Source organism: Pagrus pagrus (assembly GCF_965226575.1).
Source record: "Pagrus pagrus genome assembly, chromosome: 18".
Classification (NCBI taxonomy): Eukaryota; Metazoa; Chordata; class Actinopteri; order Spariformes; family Sparidae; genus Pagrus; species Pagrus pagrus.
This window is the reverse complement of record NC_140202.1, coordinates 22,129,653-22,151,260: the sequence shown is the minus strand read 5'-3', so window position 1 is coordinate 22,151,260 and position 21,608 is coordinate 22,129,653. Positions and strand designations below refer to the sequence as shown.

The following is a 21,608-nucleotide window of genomic DNA, read 5'->3' as shown; positions in this document are numbered from 1 at the left end:
CCGCTGCCTCTCCCCAACAAGCCGCGCCGCGATTCGCCGAGAAGATTCGGGCGCATCACCATGCCGCCCTCCGATTGGTCGCCGCGAGTTGCAAAAAGGGCGGGGCTTGCGCGTCAACACGTGCTTCCTCTCCGTTGCAGTCAGGAGCGGTTACGGTGCAATAAGCTGCAGGGACGGGACACTGGCAGCGACAAGTAGCCACCTGGACGTGCCCGGCAGCTGCCTGCCATCTGTGCGTGATTATGACTGCGAGATTGAGAGTGTTTCAACCGACCACTTGTCATAGCCGGTAAATATCATAATTGGTCGTTTGATTTCATCTCCTCAGCCAATATAAGCGCTTTAGGATTGGATTGGATGTGAACCGGCCTGTCGGATAGCCACATGACAGCCACGGTACTGCATGGAAATGGCAGCCCCACACCACGTCTTTGTAATGCACCTGTACAGAGGCTCCCGAACTGGGGTGGATCGGTTCAGGGGGGGGACCGCTAGGTGGCAGGCATAGGCCACCGGGGGGATGTTGGGCAAATTTCACACCTGATTTTTCTGAGGATGTTTTTTTTTTATTTAGATGCTTCCTAGGCTCATGTTAAAGGGAAACCCATCTGTATAGTTTCAAAAATGTGTACATGCATTCATTATAAACACGTTTTTGTCATGAAGCACACATGTGTTGATGCTCTGATGAGACATCCAAGTAAGACGAGGTGTGAAATATGAATAAATCTCCAAAAATTTGAAGCACGGGTTTGCACGATCTGACTATATCTCTTCCCTCGAATCTCACTCAAATGTGTAAAAAAAACAAAATCTTATCATGAATAAGCCACATTGACATTTGTCCAATGCCCTTCCTCTGCCTCCCTTCTGCAGCGTGTTGGCATTTCACCCCTCCGCTGTGCCAATATGTCCTCCCCCTCACTCACCAGCTCTCCCTCTCTTTTCTCTCTGCCTCTCTGTCTGAAGCCAATCTGATTTGCCCCTGGGCTTCTGTCGGCAGAAAGAGGTGATAAACACCGCAACCATGACAACCGGCGAGCCAGACACACGCCTGAGTTCCTGTATCCTAATGGCTTTACTTGGCATCCTCTCCTCCTTTAATTCATCAAGTCCAGCCTCCACCTGAGCTGATATTAAGACACTCGGGACGGATGAAGGCGCCCGTGGTTCCACTTCCACTTCGGGCTGTTTCATCCTTGTCTTTTTCAAGATAAACTGATGGCGGGTCTATCAAACTGTGAGATGAAACGGTGTAAACGCTCAAAACCTCCAAGTTGCTTAAAAATAGAGCTCTATTAGTCACTGAATAAATATTTCCTCGGTCTGATTAACAGAAATGTGAGCATATTGATTCCTCTGACGCGCTCCAAAAGCAGTCAGACAGAAAGTGAAGCTGATTCCTCACAAACATATCCTATTGATCCCTAATGGAGCCCTTGTGAAAACACTATGAATGATGTTTTCAGGAGCAAAGTTCTCGCACCGGGTGCGCACAGAGCCTTTCTTGCTCTGCTAAAATTGCAAGGCTGCGGTAATAGCGAGGATAAGGAGCCCTATTAGGAGTGTGTGAAAGTGCCTTTACACGCCCCGCCACGTGAAAACTTTCAGAGCAGAATGGCAGGGCCTGACTTGGTGATCGATTGGACAGGCCTCTGCAAACCACGAGCTTGCCCTTCAATGCCAACACATATGGCCTTTTCATGCTAAAGCACATTGTATCAGCTGCGGACGTGAGTAATGCCACATTTTTTCCCACCTTTGTGCCGCTGCTATGACTGAGCCCAAATTGAGGTGCACCTCGGGCCTCCCCTGGAAAGAATGTGTGTGTGAAAAAGCAATGTAGAACGCAGCCGGCTGGATCATTGCAGGTATTATGACTTTGTCCCCTTCCCTGTCAGCTTCCTGTGGAGTCATTGGAGGCAGCGGCGACGAGTCTTTACCTTAAGATTCCAAGGGGGCAAGGTTCCCACGGCAACTGATTTCAATCCTAATTAAAACATGAGATTTGATTAATTAGCTCAACGATGTGCACGAGTGTGTGCGTGTGTGTGTGTGTGGGAGTCAGCATGTTCTCGTGAGTCACGGCGTATCTTGTGTGCAGTTATGTTAAATGAAGAGAGGGGGTGTTATATGCCCATATGTGCATGCGCGCGCACGTGTGTGTGTGTTAACGTGTGTGTGTGCTCACGAGCCTGTGGGTAATCCTGTGAATCACCACTCCAGCGTGTGTGCTCATGTGTGTGTATGTTTCATGTCTCCCGCGAGGCTTGTCCTTGCCTGCAGTACTACTGTGTGTGAATCAGAGGTGAGTCCTCTGGAGTTGCCCTTTGCTTTAATCTGGAGATAATGACAGAACCACCTGCCCTCCTGGCCATCCTCCCCCTTTTCCTCCCTCCTCCATTCTTCCTCCCCCATATCTACCCCTTCTATCTGTTGGCTCCCCCCTTTTTCCCATCACCACACATCTCAGCCAGCCCTCGCAAACCCCCAAATTCCCACTGCTCATCGCCTCCCTTTCACTGGCTCCCACTGTTATTTTCCTCTTCTTCCTTCCCTGCTCTCCACTCTTTCCCACAGAGTGCAGTGTGCCCTTGCCCGCCTCTCTGATTGCCTCATCCTGCTCTGTAACAAGAGACTGGGGGCAATGCGGGTCCTAAAGAAACCAAGACACGTGTTAGGGGACAGCGCAACAGTATGTGAACAACGTCTAGCTTTGAGGAGATTTTCTGACCCGTGGATTGGCAGGGGGAGAGCAACAGACCCGCTCTCACTCGCGCCGACGTGTCCGCATGTCCGCACGTCCTCCAGTCTTGAGTATCTGCGCTTTCGTGCATGCAAGCCAGTCCCGGAGGAGATCTTGTGAACAAAAGCATAATTTGAGAGAGCCACTTAAAAATGGGATGACCACTTCCTGCAATGCTGGACGAGGAGATGGAGTGAGCAGGGGAAGAGGAGCGCAGGAGGGGAGGAAATCAAAGAGGAAATGGCCTGTATGCCAGACTGAATTGACAAGAGCCCACAGGAGAATCAAAGGAAGAAAGTAAAGGACGAGAGTGAGGAAGGAAGGGAGGACGAAAAGGGGATTGAAACAGAGGGGATCTTAGTATGATCTGACAGAAACAATTCAGATGGGAGTGAGGAGAAAAGCTTTGGAGAAGGAGAAAGCGGAGGAGGAAGAAAGGAGAAGTGGCTCGAGTGAAACAGCATGAATCCCCATCCATTTCAGCACCGGACAGCTCCACAGACAGCACTAGGCCAGTATAAATAGATCCCCTACTTTAGAGGCCCCATCAACGCTCCAAAAAAGTGCTTTATGTGCTCAGAGCGGCTCCTGCCCCCTGAGAACAGACACACAGGTATCTGATGGTGCCTGATAACCATCTTCTCTCAGTTCCTCTCCGTTTGTTTTCTTAATTTAGGGAGCCTCCACGGTTCAGCGACAACACTACGGTGAGGAAAGCGGGTGTTTTTCTCCCAGATTCTCCGTCACGGGGCATTGTTACGCTCTGAGGTAGACGATACAGCCTCAGGTCTGAGATCACATTACCCCCCGCCACAGATCTGGCATCGCCAATCACTGGAAGCTGGAGAGAGAGAGAAAAAAAATCTCAGCGCCAAAACCTCATTTATATACATCAGCTGCAGCCCTGCATGTTAGAGGTGACTTAAAAGTGAGCGTGTGTCTGTAAGCAATCTCCATAAATGCATGCGCGCATGTGGCTGTGCATGCATACCCTGCGTCTGCCAGCCTGTTTCCATTGCAAGTGAACGTTAAGTAGCCTTGTGGGGAAGCTGTAATACAGCCTAATGCACCTGAGAGCCCTGAAATCTATAACCATCATCTACATCTTCCTGATATTACTGGAACCGTCTCTGTTACTGTTTCTGATAGGAATCTCCAGGGAGAGCTCCACTGCTGTAGGGAGAGGTATGGCAAGAGAGAGAGGAAGGAGTGTGTGTGTGTGTGTGTGTGTGTGTGTGTGTGTGAGGGAGAGATGCACCTCTCCATTTCCTCAAGGTGATTCACCTTAATGCACGCTGAAATCAATGTGAAATTGAACTGAAAATTGAACTTTCAGCTCAGTAATATGGAAGACATGTTGTTATTAAATCTTTTCCTATAGCCATGAAACCGTCTGACTGATATTTGAACGCTTTTGAACGCTTGTTTTCAGCGCTGTGGCACCGCGGTGTCCTTAATGGGAGCCCTCTTCTCGTTTGTCCACTGGGGCTTCACGAGGGGGCCCGTGCCCGCCACTTAGAGGCGGCGTCGATGGGGCAGCGGCCACCTATAGGCGGTGATTAGCCTGTGTAGGAGGCGGGATCCAGTATTAGTGGAGTAGGGGAGGAGGGGGCTTCATTGCTCTCAATCTCCGCGGCATCTGTTGCGCCCACCACCTTCCAGTTGGCAAGACAGGTGTTTTGACGCAGACAGTCCGGGCCTCCCTGTTATCTTCCGCGCCCCCCCCCCTCCAAAACAGTCACCACAGTTTGTTTTTTTTCGTCTTCTCCCGACTGCTCCCTCGCGCACGCACTGCCGCGCGCGCGCGCGCGTGTGTATGCGCGACGGAGCCAGCTGGCACGAGTCGCCATGGTAACACACACCGGTTTCACGAAATCCGTCGGTGCTTAAGGGCACGAGGAGAGATGAATAAACTAATGAGATTATAAATTATTGTCGGTATAGCTGAACAGTCGGGGTGTTTTTTAGCAGACTGCACACGCGGGCAACGTGAGGAGAAAGTTTATGGGGGCCCATTGTCTGTGACTCTGTTGTGTCTTCTGTAATCTGTTTATGATGAGGAACTCAAGTGGCTCCTCTGGTGAGGAGGAACCCACCCCGCGCGCTTTTGCGCCTCATATACAAACTAGCAAGTCGCGCGCCACCTTATTGCATGATTAATTCCGGCCCCTCTCCTCTCATCTATGAATTACCCGGTTGTGTGTGTGTGTGTGTGTGTGTGTGTGTGTGTGTGTGAGTGTGTGTGTGCGTGTTGGAGATGAAGTGAGGATTCTCCATCACTACGCAGGCTACAACTCCGCGCACCGCACGCCTGTCCAGCGGTCCAGTGCCGCAGCTCCCACGGGCTGCGCTGTGGAGAAGCGGACCTGCATCCTAAAGCCAATCGGTTTTTTTCTTCTTCTTCTTCTCTCTCTCTCTCTCTCCCGGTTTTTATCCTCCACCTCATTGCAGTCTTATCACGTAACCCCCCCTCCTCTCCTCTCCTCTCCTCTCCTCTCGCTCTGCCTCCCCCCCCCCTCAACACTCCCTCCCTCCCTCCCTCCCCATCCGCCTCAGCCGCTACAGGAGAGGAGAGAGAGGGAGAGAGAGAGAGGAGAGTGCGGCTGAATGTGAACGACATGTCGACAGTCAGCCTCTAAAGTGTTTTCTCGGTCGTTCCCTAATTCTTTGGCGGCGGACTGAGTGAGTATTACCCGCATCCCTGCTCTGCTAAGCGTCGCTGTGTGGATCAGAGAGGCTGGTGGGGAGAGACAGACAATGGGGAATGCAATTGGATTGCGTTACTCTGCCAAGGATTTTCATACATAGCCTGGTAAATGTCTTAATAGGTTCTGTTAATGACTGGGCTGTTTAATTGGTCATGCTTTAATTCTGCTAACTATTACAATTTGTGTGCTGTAATGTTCAGGGCTAATTGATTCTCTTGGAGGGCTGTGGGCTATCCAGGCTGGTATAGCCCCCATACATTTGATCAGTGATGCTGCTGCTTTGCCTGATAGTGCGGGTCTGTGCTGCCGGGAGAGCAAGGGGAGGGGGGCCCATGTAAAAAGCCAGTGTGAAGCTTCTTTTTTTTTTTTTTTTTGCTCGCCGAGGCTCTGTGCGCGCTGACGGACAGAGAGGACGGAGAGCTAGACACTGGAATTATGTGACATGAATAATATGGTGAAGAATAAGCAGTGACCGTCATCTCTGGTCGGCTTGCGTCAGTGTGCGGGGTCTGGAGGAGAGAGGAGGATGAATATAAAAAAAAGAGAGAAAAGTCAGAAAGACTCGAGAAAGACAGGGGAAGGGGAAGCCACACCTGTGTCAGGCCTGGACGTGGAGACAGACGGACAGACAGACAGACAGAGACAGACCGTGGTTTGAATTCTGCTGTGCTGTCACCAGCCAACACTTAAGTCCTTTCCTCTCTTGTTACCATAATGATGCGGAGCTATGCCGACTGCTGACTAGTCCACTCGGCTGATTGGAGGAAGAGGCTCGAGTGTTGACTGTGTTTCTTCTTATTAAGGAGACATGGCCGTCCACCAAAGCAGAATCTAACAGGAGGGATCCCAGCGGTCTATCTGGACTCGGTATTGATCTCCTCCATACAGGGGGCTTCGGGGCCCAGCAATAAAGAATGCATTCTCTTTGACGAGAACGAAGACCCACTGGGACCGTGAATGGGTTGTATTCTGTATTGTATTCCTATTTGTCAAACCCTATCGAGCACTTTGGCCCAGATTGGCTGTGTTTCTCACATGCTCCGAAACCAGTATGATAAATCCTCCACTTCTTTTCTCTTCCTGAAGTATTGCAGCATTGCACTGGTGTTGTTATGAAAGCACACACTCATCTACACGTGTCTAGCTACCTGTTTCTGTACTTGGCAGGCTATAAAAGCACACTTTTTGGATGTGGTTTGACCTTTCTCACATTGTTTTCAACACACACACACACACACACACTCGGGCTGGTAACTTGGCTTCGGCGCTGCTTCTCTGTGAGGCAGGCGTACATTGTGTGCAGGGCGAGAGCAGGACTTTGATGTAATCAATATCAGATTTCAGCTGTTTCACTGTGAGCTCTCATCCCGAGTGGCAGCCTTGACTGACTTCTTACTGCTTATGCAATCCCACTCCTCTCTCCCACCTCACCCGTTTCCTCTTCCTTTGTACCTACTCTCTGCCCATTACTCTTCCTTTATCCGTCTGTCTCTCCTTCGCTCCATTCCTCCACCTTGTTCCCAATTTTTCTTTCCTCCTCCTCCTCCTCCTCTGCCTCCTCTACTCATTTCCCTTCACTCTCCCTTCATCTCTCCCCGTCATAATCATCTCTGTGATTGCTCTTCCTCTCCCGGGCGGTGATGTTTTCACCGCTGCCTCCTTGTCTAACTCGCTGATGCTAGATTATTGCTGTATGATTACAGCTACCATACCATGATGATCATTATTGCATTTCGCATGGCAGTGTTCAACACCGTATGAGCAGATCGAGATGCTTTATCCAATTTAGATCTCATTAAGACTTGAGAGGAGATATCCCCATGCAAGATTCACATCTCAGCTGTTTTCTCCTTTTTTTGTGTGCGTGTGTGTGTGTGTTTTTGTTTCCAGGACTACTGCAACTCTATTCTCATTCTGTTGTTATTGCGGTGCCATTCTCATCATCATCACCATCATCACCACCGCCATCACTATCACCATCGGTTCATGTTCCTGCCCGTCAGCGCGCCGCCTTCACATCAGCCCCTTTTGAAAAATTTTTGAAGAGTTTCGGATTCGCAGCGATGCTTTCACTCCACTGTCATTATCACAATAATGATTATGACGGGCCTGGATGGCTGCTGATAACCTAACACACTCTGATTGATAATACGAGGTGGTTTTGTGCCTCATCCTTCTGTTCTCTGATTGCCATTCATCTTATTAAATGGAGCAGTTCATTAGACAGGAGCATTATGAATCTGATTTGCATTCACCCATATTCATATTGCATACATTAAAACAACACATGCGTGACATTTCAGCCTCACCGGGCATTTGAGAGCACAGATGAATATATTCATCATACCGCCCCCCGCCCCCACCCCCAACCCCACCTCATCACCACTCCCCCTACTTGTCCAGAAAGCAACTCTGGAAATGACAAAATGTGATTCACAGGTGAACCGGCCCGCATGTTTGCCTTTGTTTTGCATCCTCGGCGTCAGAATTTGAATTTTTAATACGAAAGCGGTGTCGTATTAGCCGAGAGATTGCTCCGCTTGTTCTTAAATCAATATTTTCTGCTTTGGTGAACCCTGTAAATCCGAAGCCGTGTTTTCCGGGGGTGAATGCATCCTACATATGTTTACGTCGGTTGGCTCGGCTCATACCACCGCATACTGTGGCCTCCAGTTGGCCTGTACATCATTATTCCAATGTAATGTAATTCTTTCCCCGTGGCACTCTAGTCTGTGTGATTTAACTTTTATTTTCTGACTGCTTTAGTATGCTTCTGATGTATCATCAATCTGATTCATCCTGAACTGACTTTTGCTGCTGCCTCCCTGGCTGTTTGCCCTCTTTTAACTGTGTATGTGTGTCTGTGTGTGTGTGTGTGTGTGTGTGTGTGTGTGTGTGGTAATGTATGCATGTATGTATGTGCCATGCCTCGCCTCGCCTCGCCGTGCAGTGCGGTGAAGGGCCGATGCCGGGCTGTCGCCCCAGGCTGCTGAGCTGAGAGGGAGAAGCAGGAGGATGCAGTGGGTCGCTCTGGCAGTGGCCCTGGGGTGTGTGTGTCTGTCCCGGGCGTCGCACACCCCCACCCCTACCCCCACCTCCACACACACCCCTCTGGTGGACAACTCCGAGGAGGAAGTGGACGAGCCGTGCTTCGAGCCGTGCACGTGCGAGGTCAAAGAAGGCGTGCTGCACGTGCACTGCGATGGGCGGAGCTTCACAAATGTCAGCCAGGTACCGTCCCGGCTCATTCATCTGGCTGCGCACGTGTAGCCGCGCAGCACTTTATTACCATTCAGCTCATTAACATACCGTATCTCCAAGTCTAATATCCTGTCTCTAATGTGGCTTAAAGGTGTTTCTAACTGTTCAATTCATGTAATTAATAAGATAACTAATCAGACCTCTAATTAATCACTCAGGTGTCACAGTCGTGGGTCCGCCCTTTCAAACTCAACCTCCAGAGGAACTCTCTGAGGCGTCTCTATAGCAACGGGTTTCAGCACCTTGGCAACGCAGTGTCGATAAACCTTGGCAACAATGCGCTCCAGGACATCCGAGTGGGAGCTTTCAACGGTTTGGCCAAACTGAGACGTCTGTACCTCCACGAGAACAAACTGGAGGTCTTCAGAAATGATACGTTCGCCGGCTTAGAGGCCCTGGAGTACCTCCAGGTAGGCTCGAGAATATAATCCATGCTGATTACCCATGACTGACGAATTCACCCGACATTACAGTAGATAGCTCTGACAAAAGTAGCCACTCGCTCGCAGGTTGCTCGAGTGAAAGAATCTTCTCAGGATCTCTGCGCCTCAACTTTCCTGCTGCTTTCAGCCTATTTTTTTTCAATCGCAGCAATTATATGTTCATCACATTTTCTCTTCCACCTGCAGGCCGACTACAACGTGATCAAACGAATCGACAGTGGCGCTCTGAGGTTCCTGTACAAGCTCCGGGTGCTCATCCTCAACGACAACCTGATCCCTGTCCTGCCTGCTCATCTGTTCAGGTTTAGATTCTGATTATTTTGCTGCAAAGCTTTTGAATTATTCCTCGAGAGATCTGCGGAAATATCAGTGTCAGACACAATTAGTCAGTCTGTACTGCCGTTGAATTAATGTTTCCATGGCATACTATTTCATATCATGAAAGAGGATTAATCATCAGATAAAAAAGCAGATTTCTCAGCATGGAGTGTGTGAACCTTTATTTTTGCTCGCTATCGCATTGTCCTTTCATATAACCTAGCTAACTATCCCCCCCTCCTCCTCCCGCTCCAGATCTGTGTCTCTGACTCATCTGGACCTGCGGGGGAATCGTCTGAAGAGCCTGGCATATGCTGGGACCCTGGAGTATGTTGGTCGCTCCCTGATGGAGCTGCAGCTGGAGGAGAATCCCTGGAACTGTGGCTGCGAGGCAGTGCAGCTACAGCAGTGGCTGGGTCAGATCCCCTACACGGCTGTAGTCGGGGATGTTACCTGTGAATATCCCTTCCACCTTCACGGCAAGGACCTGAGAGAAATCCCCCGTAAGGAGCTCTGTGCCGACCTCCCCGATAAAGAGCTGCAAGCAGAGGGAGGTGCACCATCAGCGGGATCACAGCCCCAACATTTGCCCCCAAACTCTAAACCCCCCGGGCGAGTCAGGCCCACTAAACCCTCCTCCATGGTTCATGGCTCCCGCCAGAACACTCACACTTCCTCCACTTCATCGTCTTCTTCCTCAGCCGAGCGTAAAGACAGAGAGAGGCAACCGAGGCCGACTAAAAGGCCTCGGCCCTCCAGAATATCCCCCACAACTCGCAGTCACAACCAGAATCCCCCCGTCGCTGGCTACCAAACGCGACCCCCCATCCCTATCATTTGTCCCATCGGCTGCACTTGCAACCTGCACATGACAGACCTGGGCCTGACCGTCAACTGCAAGGAGACAGGCTTCCTCAACGTGTCCCAGCTCACACCTCGGCCTCTCAACGGCCGCAAGCTGTACCTGAGCGGGAACTTAATCCAGAGGATCTACCGCACGGACTTCTGGAACTTCTCCAGCCTCGATCTGCTTCACCTGGGGAACAACCGCATCTCCTACCTCCAGGAGGGGGCCTTCTCCAGCCTGACGAGCCTGAGGAGCCTCTACCTGAACGGGAACAATCTGGAGCGGCTCAGCCCCCACATGTTCCTCGGGCTGCAGAATCTGAGGTAGGATTTATTTTTGTTGCTTTTGTTTTTCGGCTCACTCACGGCGGTTCGAGCACGTTGTCGTCGCCGCACTTCAAACAAATTCACGGACGGAAAGCACATCTCCACTCAACGACTCAGCTAAGGCATTTAGACAGTTGTTTATAAGTATGTGGAAATTAATTTCACTCTAATACTGGCACGGCACGCAGCAGAACATTTTGATTACCATTATGGCGGACTTTGATTGAAATGAGAGGTGCCCATTCTCTTCCGGGAGTGCAATTTGTTAGTCACGCTGCCTGTTGGCGTGCTTCAGTTGAGGTGTGATCCCGGCTTGAGTGACAACGTGAAAATTCAGCGTTTTTTTTTTTATGTATTTGCATACAGAGGTGTTGATAAGGCGGTGAGACGTCTGGATGATGCCAGGAAATTTGCGTTCTCGGAAAAAAAGGGTTATTATAGAAAGTCTATGTATCGTTGTTGGATTAAGTCCTCGGCAAATAACGCACACTGTGCCAGTAATTGTGTTTATTCAGTGGGTTAAACATTGTGTTGTTTGATCAAGACAACAGGTCAAACTGTATCCTCCTTCTACCGCTCTACCTTTTTTTGATTCAGAGCGTCACTTTGCCCAGAGCGTTCAGCGCCACTGTTTCTATATTTAAAGATAAGGTTCAGAAAATCTACAGACCCATTAATCTGACTATTAATCAATAATAAAGATCCTCTCAGGACGTTCAAAAAGTCTTCCTCTTAACCTCTCGTTAGCCTCTGTTAGTGAATCCAGTGCCAGTGAGCGCTACATTCAAACCACATCTATTACTTATTTCAGCAATGGGACTATATTGGATGACTAGCATGCAGGGAAAAGTCTCCAGTCGTACTTAATTCTCCACTAAAGTCCCGCTGATTTCTATTAACCGAGGATAAAACCTTAAGAAACTCAAAGTGTGTTAAATGTGACACGATGATCAGGCCTAACCAAGACGAGTGTTGGGAGTCATCAGTGCAAAATTACGCAACGTGATTTGTTGAAGATCAGCTAATCAGCTGTGAACGGCGAAAAGTGCAGATTAAGTCAAATTTCCGTTACGAGTTCTCAACATAAATATTCATTTATTTAATCACAAAGCAGAAGAGGTAAATTATCTCAATAATACTTTGAAATAAATCGATTTAAATGACTGAAAATGTGCTCTCACCCAGAGTTTAGACAGAGTGAAGACAGATAAAAACATGTTCTCATTGGCTTTGTGTAATGTTGTAATAATTCATGTAAGTTATAAGATGCCACGCTCCATTTGTCCTTCAGCAGAGACACTGTCACACTGTCCTCTCCTCTCTTCAGGTACCTTTATTTTGAGTACAACGAGATCCGCGAGGTCGACCCGGGGACCTTCGACTCCATGCCGTCCCTCCAGCTGTTGTTCCTAAACGCCAACCTGCTGCGGAGCCTCCCGCTCGGCGTCTTTTCCGGAGTTAATCTCGCTCGCCTAAATCTGCGAAACAACCACCTCCTGCAGCTTCCCATGGCGGGCGTGCTGGAGCACCTCACCGGCCTGGTGCAGGTAGGTGTGAGCCCATTCACCGAGTGATTGAGGGGGGAAGAAATTATCCTAATCTGCTAACCTGCTCGTGTGTAAATGAGTCACGTACCCAGCACAAGGCTTTCAGCAAATTTAGGCCAAATAACTCTAATTTTTTGTTGTTGAGTGACAGTGACAGGACGAAAAATAGAGATTATTGAATTGGATCGCCCCCGTTGATTTACTAAGCGAAAATATGCATAATTAGACAGAGTATATTTGATTCAAATGTCAGACGATGAGATTAAAAGAACTAATAGATTGCCAAGACACATTACATTATCCCGGCTTGATGAAAGAAACAAAAACAAGCTGAAGTCTTGGATCGAGCCGTACCCGCATTTCAAACTTCTGGCAGCCCCTGATCTCCTGGCCTCTGGCACAGCTGCGTTTTTTTTTCTCTCCGTCATCTGCATCGTCTGTTGTTTTGAGAGCTCTGCTGTGGCGTGTGGGACTACGGTTGCGCCTCAGGTATTCTAATTGGAAAATTGCAATTGACTCGATTTGCATAAGTGGTCTTAATAAATCAGCAGCTAAACTGGAGAAAGCTGAACCCCTCAAGTTTTTGAGCACGGTTGTAATTAAAGCACCTCTTAGTAAATAGACTGTATAAACTACAGCGTGTGTTAAACTCGCTGTTTGTGTTGCACCTTACCTCGCATATTTTGACTGCAGCATTATGTGGCTGGTGGCGGCGCACAATGCGCCGATAAGAACCGAACCCGAGGTATTACATTTTTTTTTTTCCTCCATCCTGCCTCCTCTCACTTCAGCAAATTTAGTGTACCAGGCTTTTCTTAGACAGCCGGAGTAGAATGAGGTAAGGTGGGTGTGGATTAGCCCCGAACGTCATTGTGAATTTCCGTTTTACTTTGCTCCATGGAAAATGCCTGATTCTAGGCAGTGTGGGTGAGGCTGGCAGTTCACAGGCTGTTTCTGGTTGTTTGCTGAGGGGAAGGACGACAGCGGTTTACGAAGCTGGAGGAACCATGTAGAAGTGTATTATGGTTTTGGGGTTTTTTTTGTGCTGTTATACGCCTGTGTGATGTCCACGAGCATTAAAGCTCTCACCGAACGGAGGGAACACTGTGGGCCATATTCATAAAGCCCAGCGGTATCACCATTGTAGTGCTCAAAATCTGCAGAGCGGTAATTGAATTCATTCATTTACCGGGGTTGTTATTACTCCGACAAAGCCACATTAGCGCTGCCCATGGTCTGGAGAAAATAATGTGACAATGATATCACCTGTTGACTTACGGCTGGCCTGTTTGAAGCTGGGGGAAGTGGGGTTTCTGGGCGCTGGCGTGTGTTTTCGGCGCCAGAGTTTCGCACAGTAAAAAATCAAAGGGTAACACAGATGGATGCGGGGTGAAGCTCACAGCTGCTGTAAAAAGCAGTCCAGTTTGATTATCATAAAGCTGCAGCGTGTATAGCTTAGAGTCATTGTCACCATCAAGAGCAGAATTAAACAGATACACCCACTTATATGCGCTGATATTTCAGAGAAACACCACCTCGATGTAACTGTTAGCGAGACATTACAGTGAAAATTAAAACAGCCACGGCGTCTATACTTCCTTAAGAAGCAACACAAGAGTCTTTCCTTTGAACGGGAGCGAAAAGGATATTATGAAATCAAGTTAGGTGAATCAGCTTTTGAGTAGCTGCCAGAAATATGTACAGTTCAGGAAAAACATATGTCTCTCTCAGTAAACGCTAGGAACAGGTTGTGTAGCCTAGTAGGGCAGCTCGCTCTCATCACTGCCAGCTGCAATGAAGGAACTTGCCCACAGCCACATCTCACCTTGTGTGATGTCGAGGTGGAAAAACAGCGCGCACACCAGAAAAGATTGATGACAACAACACAGTATTCCCTCACAAGGGGCAGGTCTGACAGGAAGGCATTAAACGCCCAACTAATATTCACCTGATTGTCAGTTTTACTTGAGTCTGCGTTGCTCTTTCGGCAGCGTCTGTGCACCACAGATGATTGAATCAGTGATAACACCCTTTAAAAGGTACAAAGTAATCTTTAAGGAAATAGTTTGACATTTTCAAGAGATACTTGAGTCAGATGAGAAGACTGATCGCACGTCCATCTGTGCAGTATGAGCCGGCTGCTGGTTAGCCTAGCTTAGCACAGAGACTGGAAAACGGCTAACCTGGCTCAGTCCAAAGGTAACAGAACCTGCCTGTCAGCACCTAGAAAGCCCACTAATTAATATGATGTAACTCGTTTGTTTAATCGGTTTAAAAAAAGGTTTAAAAACAACAACGCTACAGCACATCTTCAGGCTAAACAGACTATCATAGTCACTGACCAAGCAATTAGCTTTTAGCAGAGAAACTGCTGACACACGGGGAACTACTTCCTCGTTAAAAGCTTATTTAAAGACCGTGAAAGCCCTCCGAAACCACAAGGATGTTATAAATCTGCTGGTAATAGGATGCCCCTGAGCTATTAGCCATTTTGTACCGAATGAAAAAGTTGAGACGAGCAACCGACTGAACTCAGTCGTTCAAGCTTGCTTATAGAAAAATGCACAAACTAGCTTACTTTGAGAAAACTTCATGAAACTTTCTGCTTCTTTTCTAAAAACTTAACTGAGCACTGATGATTCCAAAACTCAAATTATAGTCAGTTAATAGAGCTTTTTATTTATTTATTTTTTTTTATCTTTTTAGGCAAGTCTTGCCAATCGGCAGCCATCTTGGCAGCACCTCCAACCAGGCCCCTACAGACGAATGGGGAGACGTAACGTCGCTCTGAGTGGCCATAGAAAAACCAGTGAAATCTTATTTTTTTTAAAAAAGCTTAAAAAGTTTGTTGACTCCCCAAAATTCAAGGTCTCTTTGCGAACTGTCTCGTAGCCTTTCCAGTTAGCCGGGTTATATCCTGTGTGGTAAATATCTCCTGAAAACAAAACAACCCTTTTTTTTTTTATGCACTGAAAACAAGTCGTACGTATTTTTCGCCTATCAGCCAATATTGCACTTAAACTGCACAGCACAGCAAACAGGACCGCCACAGGTGTTTTCAGATACAGCGGGAAAAAAAAAAGACATTAGCTCAATAAAAGCCTCTGAAATACTCGGCTTTTAGCAGTTGTGGAGGTTGACCAATTTACTGGCAGGCATGGCGATGTATTTTCTGTTTCAGGGCAGGAGATGGACTCTGTCTCTGATGATCCGTCTCTATATTCCCGTTTTAATAAATGCCAATAAGGTCCGTTTACAACACAAGTAGCCTCCGCCTCCGCACTGTAAGATGATTATTCTTGCGGGGTTTTATCAGTAGTATATTAATGACCGCTCTTATCCACTCGTATGTAGGGGGTAGATGAAATAGACACGATTGATATTGTACTTGCAGAATGACATTTACTAATGCATTCAGAATCACACACTTGAAAGTTAAATGCATTTCATTCCACTGAGTCAAATGTTTTTTAATCCCTTTTTTTTTTAAATTGGACAGTTTCTTGTACTATTTCCAAAAAATATTTTACTCCCAAGTATTGGAATATAACAGTGAGCATACTCGTTTGAAATGTGCTTTTCCAGCGTGTGATTTTAAAAAAACGTTTGTTTAAAAAAAGACCTTACACAAACCTGCATTCCCCGGGCTGACTTTGTGGTTCGGTATCGTATTTTTCTGCAGGTAACAGAGCAAAAACACACTCACGCTCATGTCACGTCTGCATACTTCAATAGCGTTTTTCTGAACATTTTCGAACACGAAAAAAAAAAAGAAGAAAATCCAGATATCTTATCCAGCAGCATTAAAAGTCGGTGTTTGTTTTGCCTCGGAATAAAAGATCAAGGGGCTCCGCTCCAGACTCATCATGTTGCACTGTTGCTCAGCAATCACACAGAGGCAGCGATGCCAAATTTTCTCAACTGACGATAGCCTCAATGGACCAGAAACACTTGCACTTTTGCTCTTTGCTATTACTACCATTCTTTCTCCACCTACATGAAACACAAACTGCTGGATAGAAAAAAAAGTTCATGCCCCTCCTCAAGGGGTTGTCGGAGTCGCTCTGGGAAATATGGGAAATCACTATCTGAGGTAGAAGTCGACGAGGCAGGTACAGAGAGCGCGAGTACACCATGAAAGTAAATTACAAACGCTTCCTGGAATGCACTCGGCATCACAGGCTGATGAAATCTAATAGCGTATGAGTATCCATGAGTGGATTGTTCCCGATGCATTTCTCCGGCTTTGTGTGCATAACATCTCACGTATACTGTACCCGAGAAGGCAGTTTTCCAATATACACATTTTTTAAAGAAAACCCCAAATTTCTGCGCATACTGCAGAATCTTCGTCTAATGCCTTCTTTTCATTCTCGCTCTGTGTGTATTATTCAAAAGACAATGAAGCGCGTTCATCAGTATGGAGAAGGCTTGGCAAGCTGTAGCTCAGGGGCGTCTCGTCACCAGAGACTACAGCACAAATCCCTGCACCGGAGCTTTCCAAAAAAACCTGCTTATATTGACTTTATTTCTGGGAACTAACTGGAGCAATTCTGATGACTGACAGGATATTGCTGTTTGGGCAAAGTGATCAATTATAAGACACATGGCGCTCCGAGAACATCCTGAATTTATCCCCCCTGATGTGATTTTTTTTTATGGCTCCCAAGTAAATTTGGGACAATTATTGCTTGATCTTTGATCTCTGTCATAATGATAAAAAGCCCACAAGAGCGAAATTTACTCTTCTGCGGCTAAAGCGTGGCAGTTACCGCCTCGAAAAAAAAAAACGATGCCATCATTTCAGGCAGGCTAAATATATTTTCTGACAAAAGGAGGGTTGTTTTTTTTTTTGTTTTTTTTTATGAATTTCTTGCTGAATAAGATCACAAGCAGCATCAACACCATTAATGTTGCACTCACACATTTAAACAAGACTCAAGGTGACCGGCGTTTACGGCCTGTTAATGAGTAAGATAACACTGAAATGCTTTATCAGCTATTTATCAAGTAGTTTTAATTTAACATATACTGAAGAGTATACATTTCTTTTTGCAACTTCACAATAAACAATTGCTTAATATATATATGGCATTTTATTGTTTAACAGTGAAGTAACTATTCACTGAAAACTATAAATTTTCCATTTATTAAAAACGTATTAATGACTAGCAAAAATATTTGGTCTGTTCAGGAAAAAGCCTCACAGATTGTGGGGCCTGCGGGCAAAAGCCGGCCCGTCATAAGGTTCAAGTTGGCCTTCCGGATGTTTCTAGGGATTTTTCTTTTAACTGGATAAAAACAATTATAATGATCTTTCTGCAGTCTCATTTTTTGTGCGGTAAAATGTGAAAGCTCCCTAACTAGGCCTATTTATTATTTTTGATAAACTGAGCGTGGCAGGCATGCGGACCCATTTGTGCAGGAAGTCAATCAATAAGGGGAACGTGGGATGTCACTTTGCATTTTAAAATACACCTCAATAGGTTCTTGCTTTTGGCCAGTGGCCCATCCTTATTTCTTTTTAATTTTGGGCACCTCTGGAGGTAGAAACACAAAATGTGCTGTGGAAACTGCCAAATCATGACAACGTTAAACATTTTGATTTCACATATTTATCTTTCCTTATCGGAAGAACTGGTACCAGGATTTAACTCCTCGTATGTTTTAAGATAAACTCTGTGACTTTGTGACATCACGCTACATCACCATGTCACACATTTGCATAATCTATGCCTCTAGTCACAGTAGAAGTAAAGCTAACTGGAAGCTGAAAACACGACAGAGCCGAGCAGAGACGTGGTGAGCGGTGCTGGCTCAGGCGTGTGTGAGCTGACCAATCAGAGCAGACTGGGTAGGGGGGGCTTAAAGAGACAGGAGCTAAAATAGTGTTTAAGACAGAGGGTGAATACAGAGCTGCAGCACTGGACAGTATGAGAAAACTGATTTTGAGCATTAAAGCATGTAAGTACTGAAAAATACCATTATACATCTCCTTTAATGGTCTTATAATGGTTTGTTGAGGATGCAGTATCGTTAACAAACTGTTTGGAAGTGGGTGAGTTTACTAAAAGCCTTCAGGTGCACAAAAAAAAGTGCAGCGGTTTCATGCACCCGTGTTTCCTCTGCGACTAGCACCTGTCGGGCTAACTGAGGGTCTATAATTTCCCTTCTCAGCAGAGCTTTGATTGACAAGTTGACAGCAAATCACACACTAGGTGACCAGGCGTATAAATTGTAAACGGTGTTGGACACGTTGGACAGATGCTTGCAAAAGAGAAGAGGATAGAGCCCTTGGGATCGGCGCGAACGCAAACAATGCCTTTAAATAAAACGCTTCATGGATTTCAAGCAGATGGAAGATTTATAGTTATGAAAGTCATGAAACTGCAAAAACAAGCTGACACGTCAGTCACACGGGTGTTTATTCTAAATGTCACCTTGTTTATATTAACGCGCGTTCACGCTGAATCACAGCCCGGTTTTGTCGCAATCAAAGCCGAAAACATAGAAAGCTGCACTGTAAAGCAGACCTTCAGTGTTCGAACCTTGTTAAGACTGCGGCACAGTGTTGTTCCTACGAACCCTCTGGTTGCAATTATGTCATTATGAAAGCCACACAAAAGCCCACAGAGGGCTCACTCCAATAAAGAGAAGGAGCATCCTGTTGTTCAGCGTGAGGCATGGGAAAGTAGTCATAGCGTGGCTCCCACAACAGCAATGCTGAATCATCTCAAAAAGCATCCATCTATTTCTGCAAGCCAGGGAGATGGCCTAACCAAATTAGCATGACAACATTTGTGCAAGCCCATTGGAAGTGTGACAGAGAGAATATCAGCTTTCATTGCCAAAGTCATTGCTAAAGATATGGAGCAGATCAGTTCTGCAGACAATACTACGTGATGTAAGTGATTCCCTTTGTGCATAATCTGCTTTAGCCTTTGCAGAGTGCGGCAAAGTGAATATTTGAGTTTGTTTTAGGGCTGGCAGGCAACAGGAAAATGGATTTATGCACATACCTATTGGATTATAGCACGAGGGAGAGTTGCATCACATCCCGTCTATTGTTAAAAAACAAGGTGAGAGCGGCGATACTCTCGTCACAGAGAAACCTACGGGGAGAGATTTGTCAATAACCACTTGTGTAAACTCTGAGTGGTCTTTATTGTAAACTGAAATGTAACTATAACCTGCTGTAGTACATGTGTGAACAGGCTTTAAAGAGAGCTCTTGTGGGCGGACACAAGTTGAATCGGTCGCCGCTCAGATTGCTCTCCATTACCGGGAATACGTCATTGGGCCTGGGCACAGCCATTCAGGAAATGTAGGCACTTCATTGTTCTGATGAGCCAATAATGTCATTGTTTACATTAATCAGCACTTTACATCACCTGCATATTTCAAATGAACATTTAATGACGCTCGCCATCGCGGAGAGCCGCTTTCTATTATGCAAATGCTGAAAAACTCATTTTCCATATATTCTAGCTGGTGAGAGGCAAAGATAGCAGAGAAAACATAATTTCTCTTGTTGTCATCTTATTAAAGTGCGAGCTACTGCCTTATTCTTCAACACAAGATACTGCCAGCAAGTTACTATACATCACGAGGATACCAGCTAAATTATCCTTTTCTGTCTTTACATTCCCGCAAAGTGATTCATGAATTTGCATTGCATGGCAGACCAGCAATTAGTGTCCTATTACACAATGACATGCACTGTGGTGTTATGTGTTTCCTCCAGGTGGACCTGCAGCAGAACCCGTGGGAGTGCAACTGTGAAGCAGCACCACTCAAGCGTTGGCTGGAGGGGCTCAGCGCGGTGGTGGTGATGGGAGAGGTGGTCTGCCATTCCCCGGAAAAGACCAAAGGCGTAGACCTCCGCTCCCTCTCCATGGAGCTGCTCTGCCCTGAGCTGGAGCCCCAGGAGGACCAGCGGCATGAGGAGCAGACAGCCACCTCCACAGCTGCAGACAGCGGTGTATCGGTTGGCTACCCCGGCTCAGGGCTGGGGCCCCTGATCCCTCCCGGGAAGGATTCAATCCCTCTGTCGGTGTTGGTGCTCAGCCTGCTGGTGTTGTTTGTGTCGGCATTCTTCGCGGCAGCGGCACTAATCGCCTACGCCCTGAGGAGGAGGGACAAGCTGCCGTTCCGTCGCCAGGGAGAGGTAGACTTGGCCGGCATCCAGATGGAGTGTGGAATCTTCACTGAGCAGACGCACCACCACCACCACCATCACCACGGCCTCCCAGAGACGCCGCCTCTACCTCCGCCGGAACACAACCACGTCTACGACACCATCTTGCCCCCGGAGGCTGGGTCGAAAGGTCCCAACCCCGCCGCAGCCTCGCACATGTGTAGCAACCCCATCTACAAAGAGGAGCAGGACGCAGCGGTGACACAGCGGCCACAGCAGCAGCAGCAGCAGCAGCAGCAGCAGCAGCAGCAGACGTTTGCAGCTTCCAAAGAGAGCGAGGGAGGATACTGTCCTGCAGCAGAGAAGGAGAGGGAGTGGACTCTGGAGGTGTCCTCGTCCCCCATCAACACCATCACAGGAGCAATGGGGCCGCTCGCCGGCCTCCACGGGAACGGCATCCTCTGCCCCACCGTGATCGACAGCCAGGGCCCCACGCCTAAGGTCGAACTGGTGGACTGCCTCTTCAGACTCCCCGCCCCCGAGTTCAGAGACCTGCCAGACAGGTACGCGAGGCCACCGCCCCGCTACCCTCACCCGCAGGACTCCAAACAGGAGGCCCGACCCGACCAAACGCTCGTGGTCACCACCGCCAGCTCCACAGCGGGCGGCGGTGGTAGCAGCAGCCAGAGCGAGCAGGGAGCAGGAGAGCAGAGAGCCAGACTGAGGACCACACCGGACTACATGGAGGTGCTGGACCGCTCTTACCAGTTTTAACACTCCTCCTTTCTCCTCCTCCTCCTCCTCCTCCTGCTACCCCTCTTCTCTTGTCTCCTCGTCATCTCCCTCTCTGGCGATGAATCATCCAGTAACAATGACTCCTGTACAGAGGCTTGCGTGGCTTTGAGAGGAGCCTGTGGGGGAGCGGGACTACACTACACACTATGTTTATTCCTGGATAACGAGCTGAGGTCAGTTTTTGTATTTTCCCCACTACTGGCGTATAGGTTGGTATTTGGCAAGGATTAGCTGATCCCAGATATCCGCCTGGAGGGCGAAACTTCAGCTGCAGCTACTACAGAATTTTACCCTCCATTACGCCTCACAATCGTAAAAAACCACAGAGGCTCCGTTTTTCTACTCAGCGCCACAACGAGCAGGAGGCCGCACGGCAGCTGCAGCTGCGGCGGGCGGCGGCGGCGGCGGTGGTAGGCGTTAATGTTCATATTATCACTCTGAAAAGACCTGCGCGGAGGTGAAACACACCAGCTCTTTGCA

General features: G+C 47.7%; 1 protein-coding gene across 3 annotated transcripts; it reads left to right on the top strand.

The window, feature by feature from the left end:
• The first annotated feature begins 198 nt into the window (after window positions 1-198).
• Window positions 199-21,352, top strand: LOC311274291 (SLIT and NTRK-like protein 3). Of its 3 annotated transcripts, none has more exons than XM_084381845.1 (7): window positions 199-289; window positions 8,405-8,685; window positions 8,874-9,125; window positions 9,345-9,460; window positions 9,732-10,646; window positions 11,977-12,196; window positions 19,941-21,352. In XM_084381845.1, the coding sequence occupies exons 2-7, from the start codon at window positions 8,470-8,472 to the stop codon at window positions 21,105-21,107; spliced, it is 2,886 nt and encodes a 961-aa protein (XP_084237971.1). In that variant the 5' UTR covers window positions 199-289; window positions 8,405-8,469; the 3' UTR covers window positions 21,108-21,352. The 3 variants fall into 3 exon arrangements, with proteins under 3 accessions (XP_084237971.1, XP_084237969.1, XP_084237970.1); XM_084381843.1 differs by lacking the exon at window positions 199-289 and adding an exon at window positions 5,315-5,428; XM_084381844.1 differs by lacking the exon at window positions 199-289 and adding an exon at window positions 5,315-5,558.
• Window positions 21,353-21,608: the final 256 nt, after the last annotated feature.

What these genes read in the sequence shown, in the direction of transcription:
- LOC311274291 (XM_084381845.1), top strand. Translation starts at nt 8,470, where the DNA reads ATGCAGTGGGTCGCTCTGGCAGTGGCCCTGGGGTGTGTGTGTCTGTCC. An exon ending in GCTTCACAAATGTCAGCCAG is followed by an intron (nt 8,686 to 8,873) that starts GTACCGTCCCGG and finishes TTAATCACTCAG; the next exon opens with GTGTCACAGTCGTGGGTCCG. An exon ending in CTCGGGCTGCAGAATCTGAG is followed by an intron (nt 10,647 to 11,976) that starts GTAGGATTTATT and finishes TCCTCTCTTCAG; the next exon opens with GTACCTTTATTTTGAGTACA.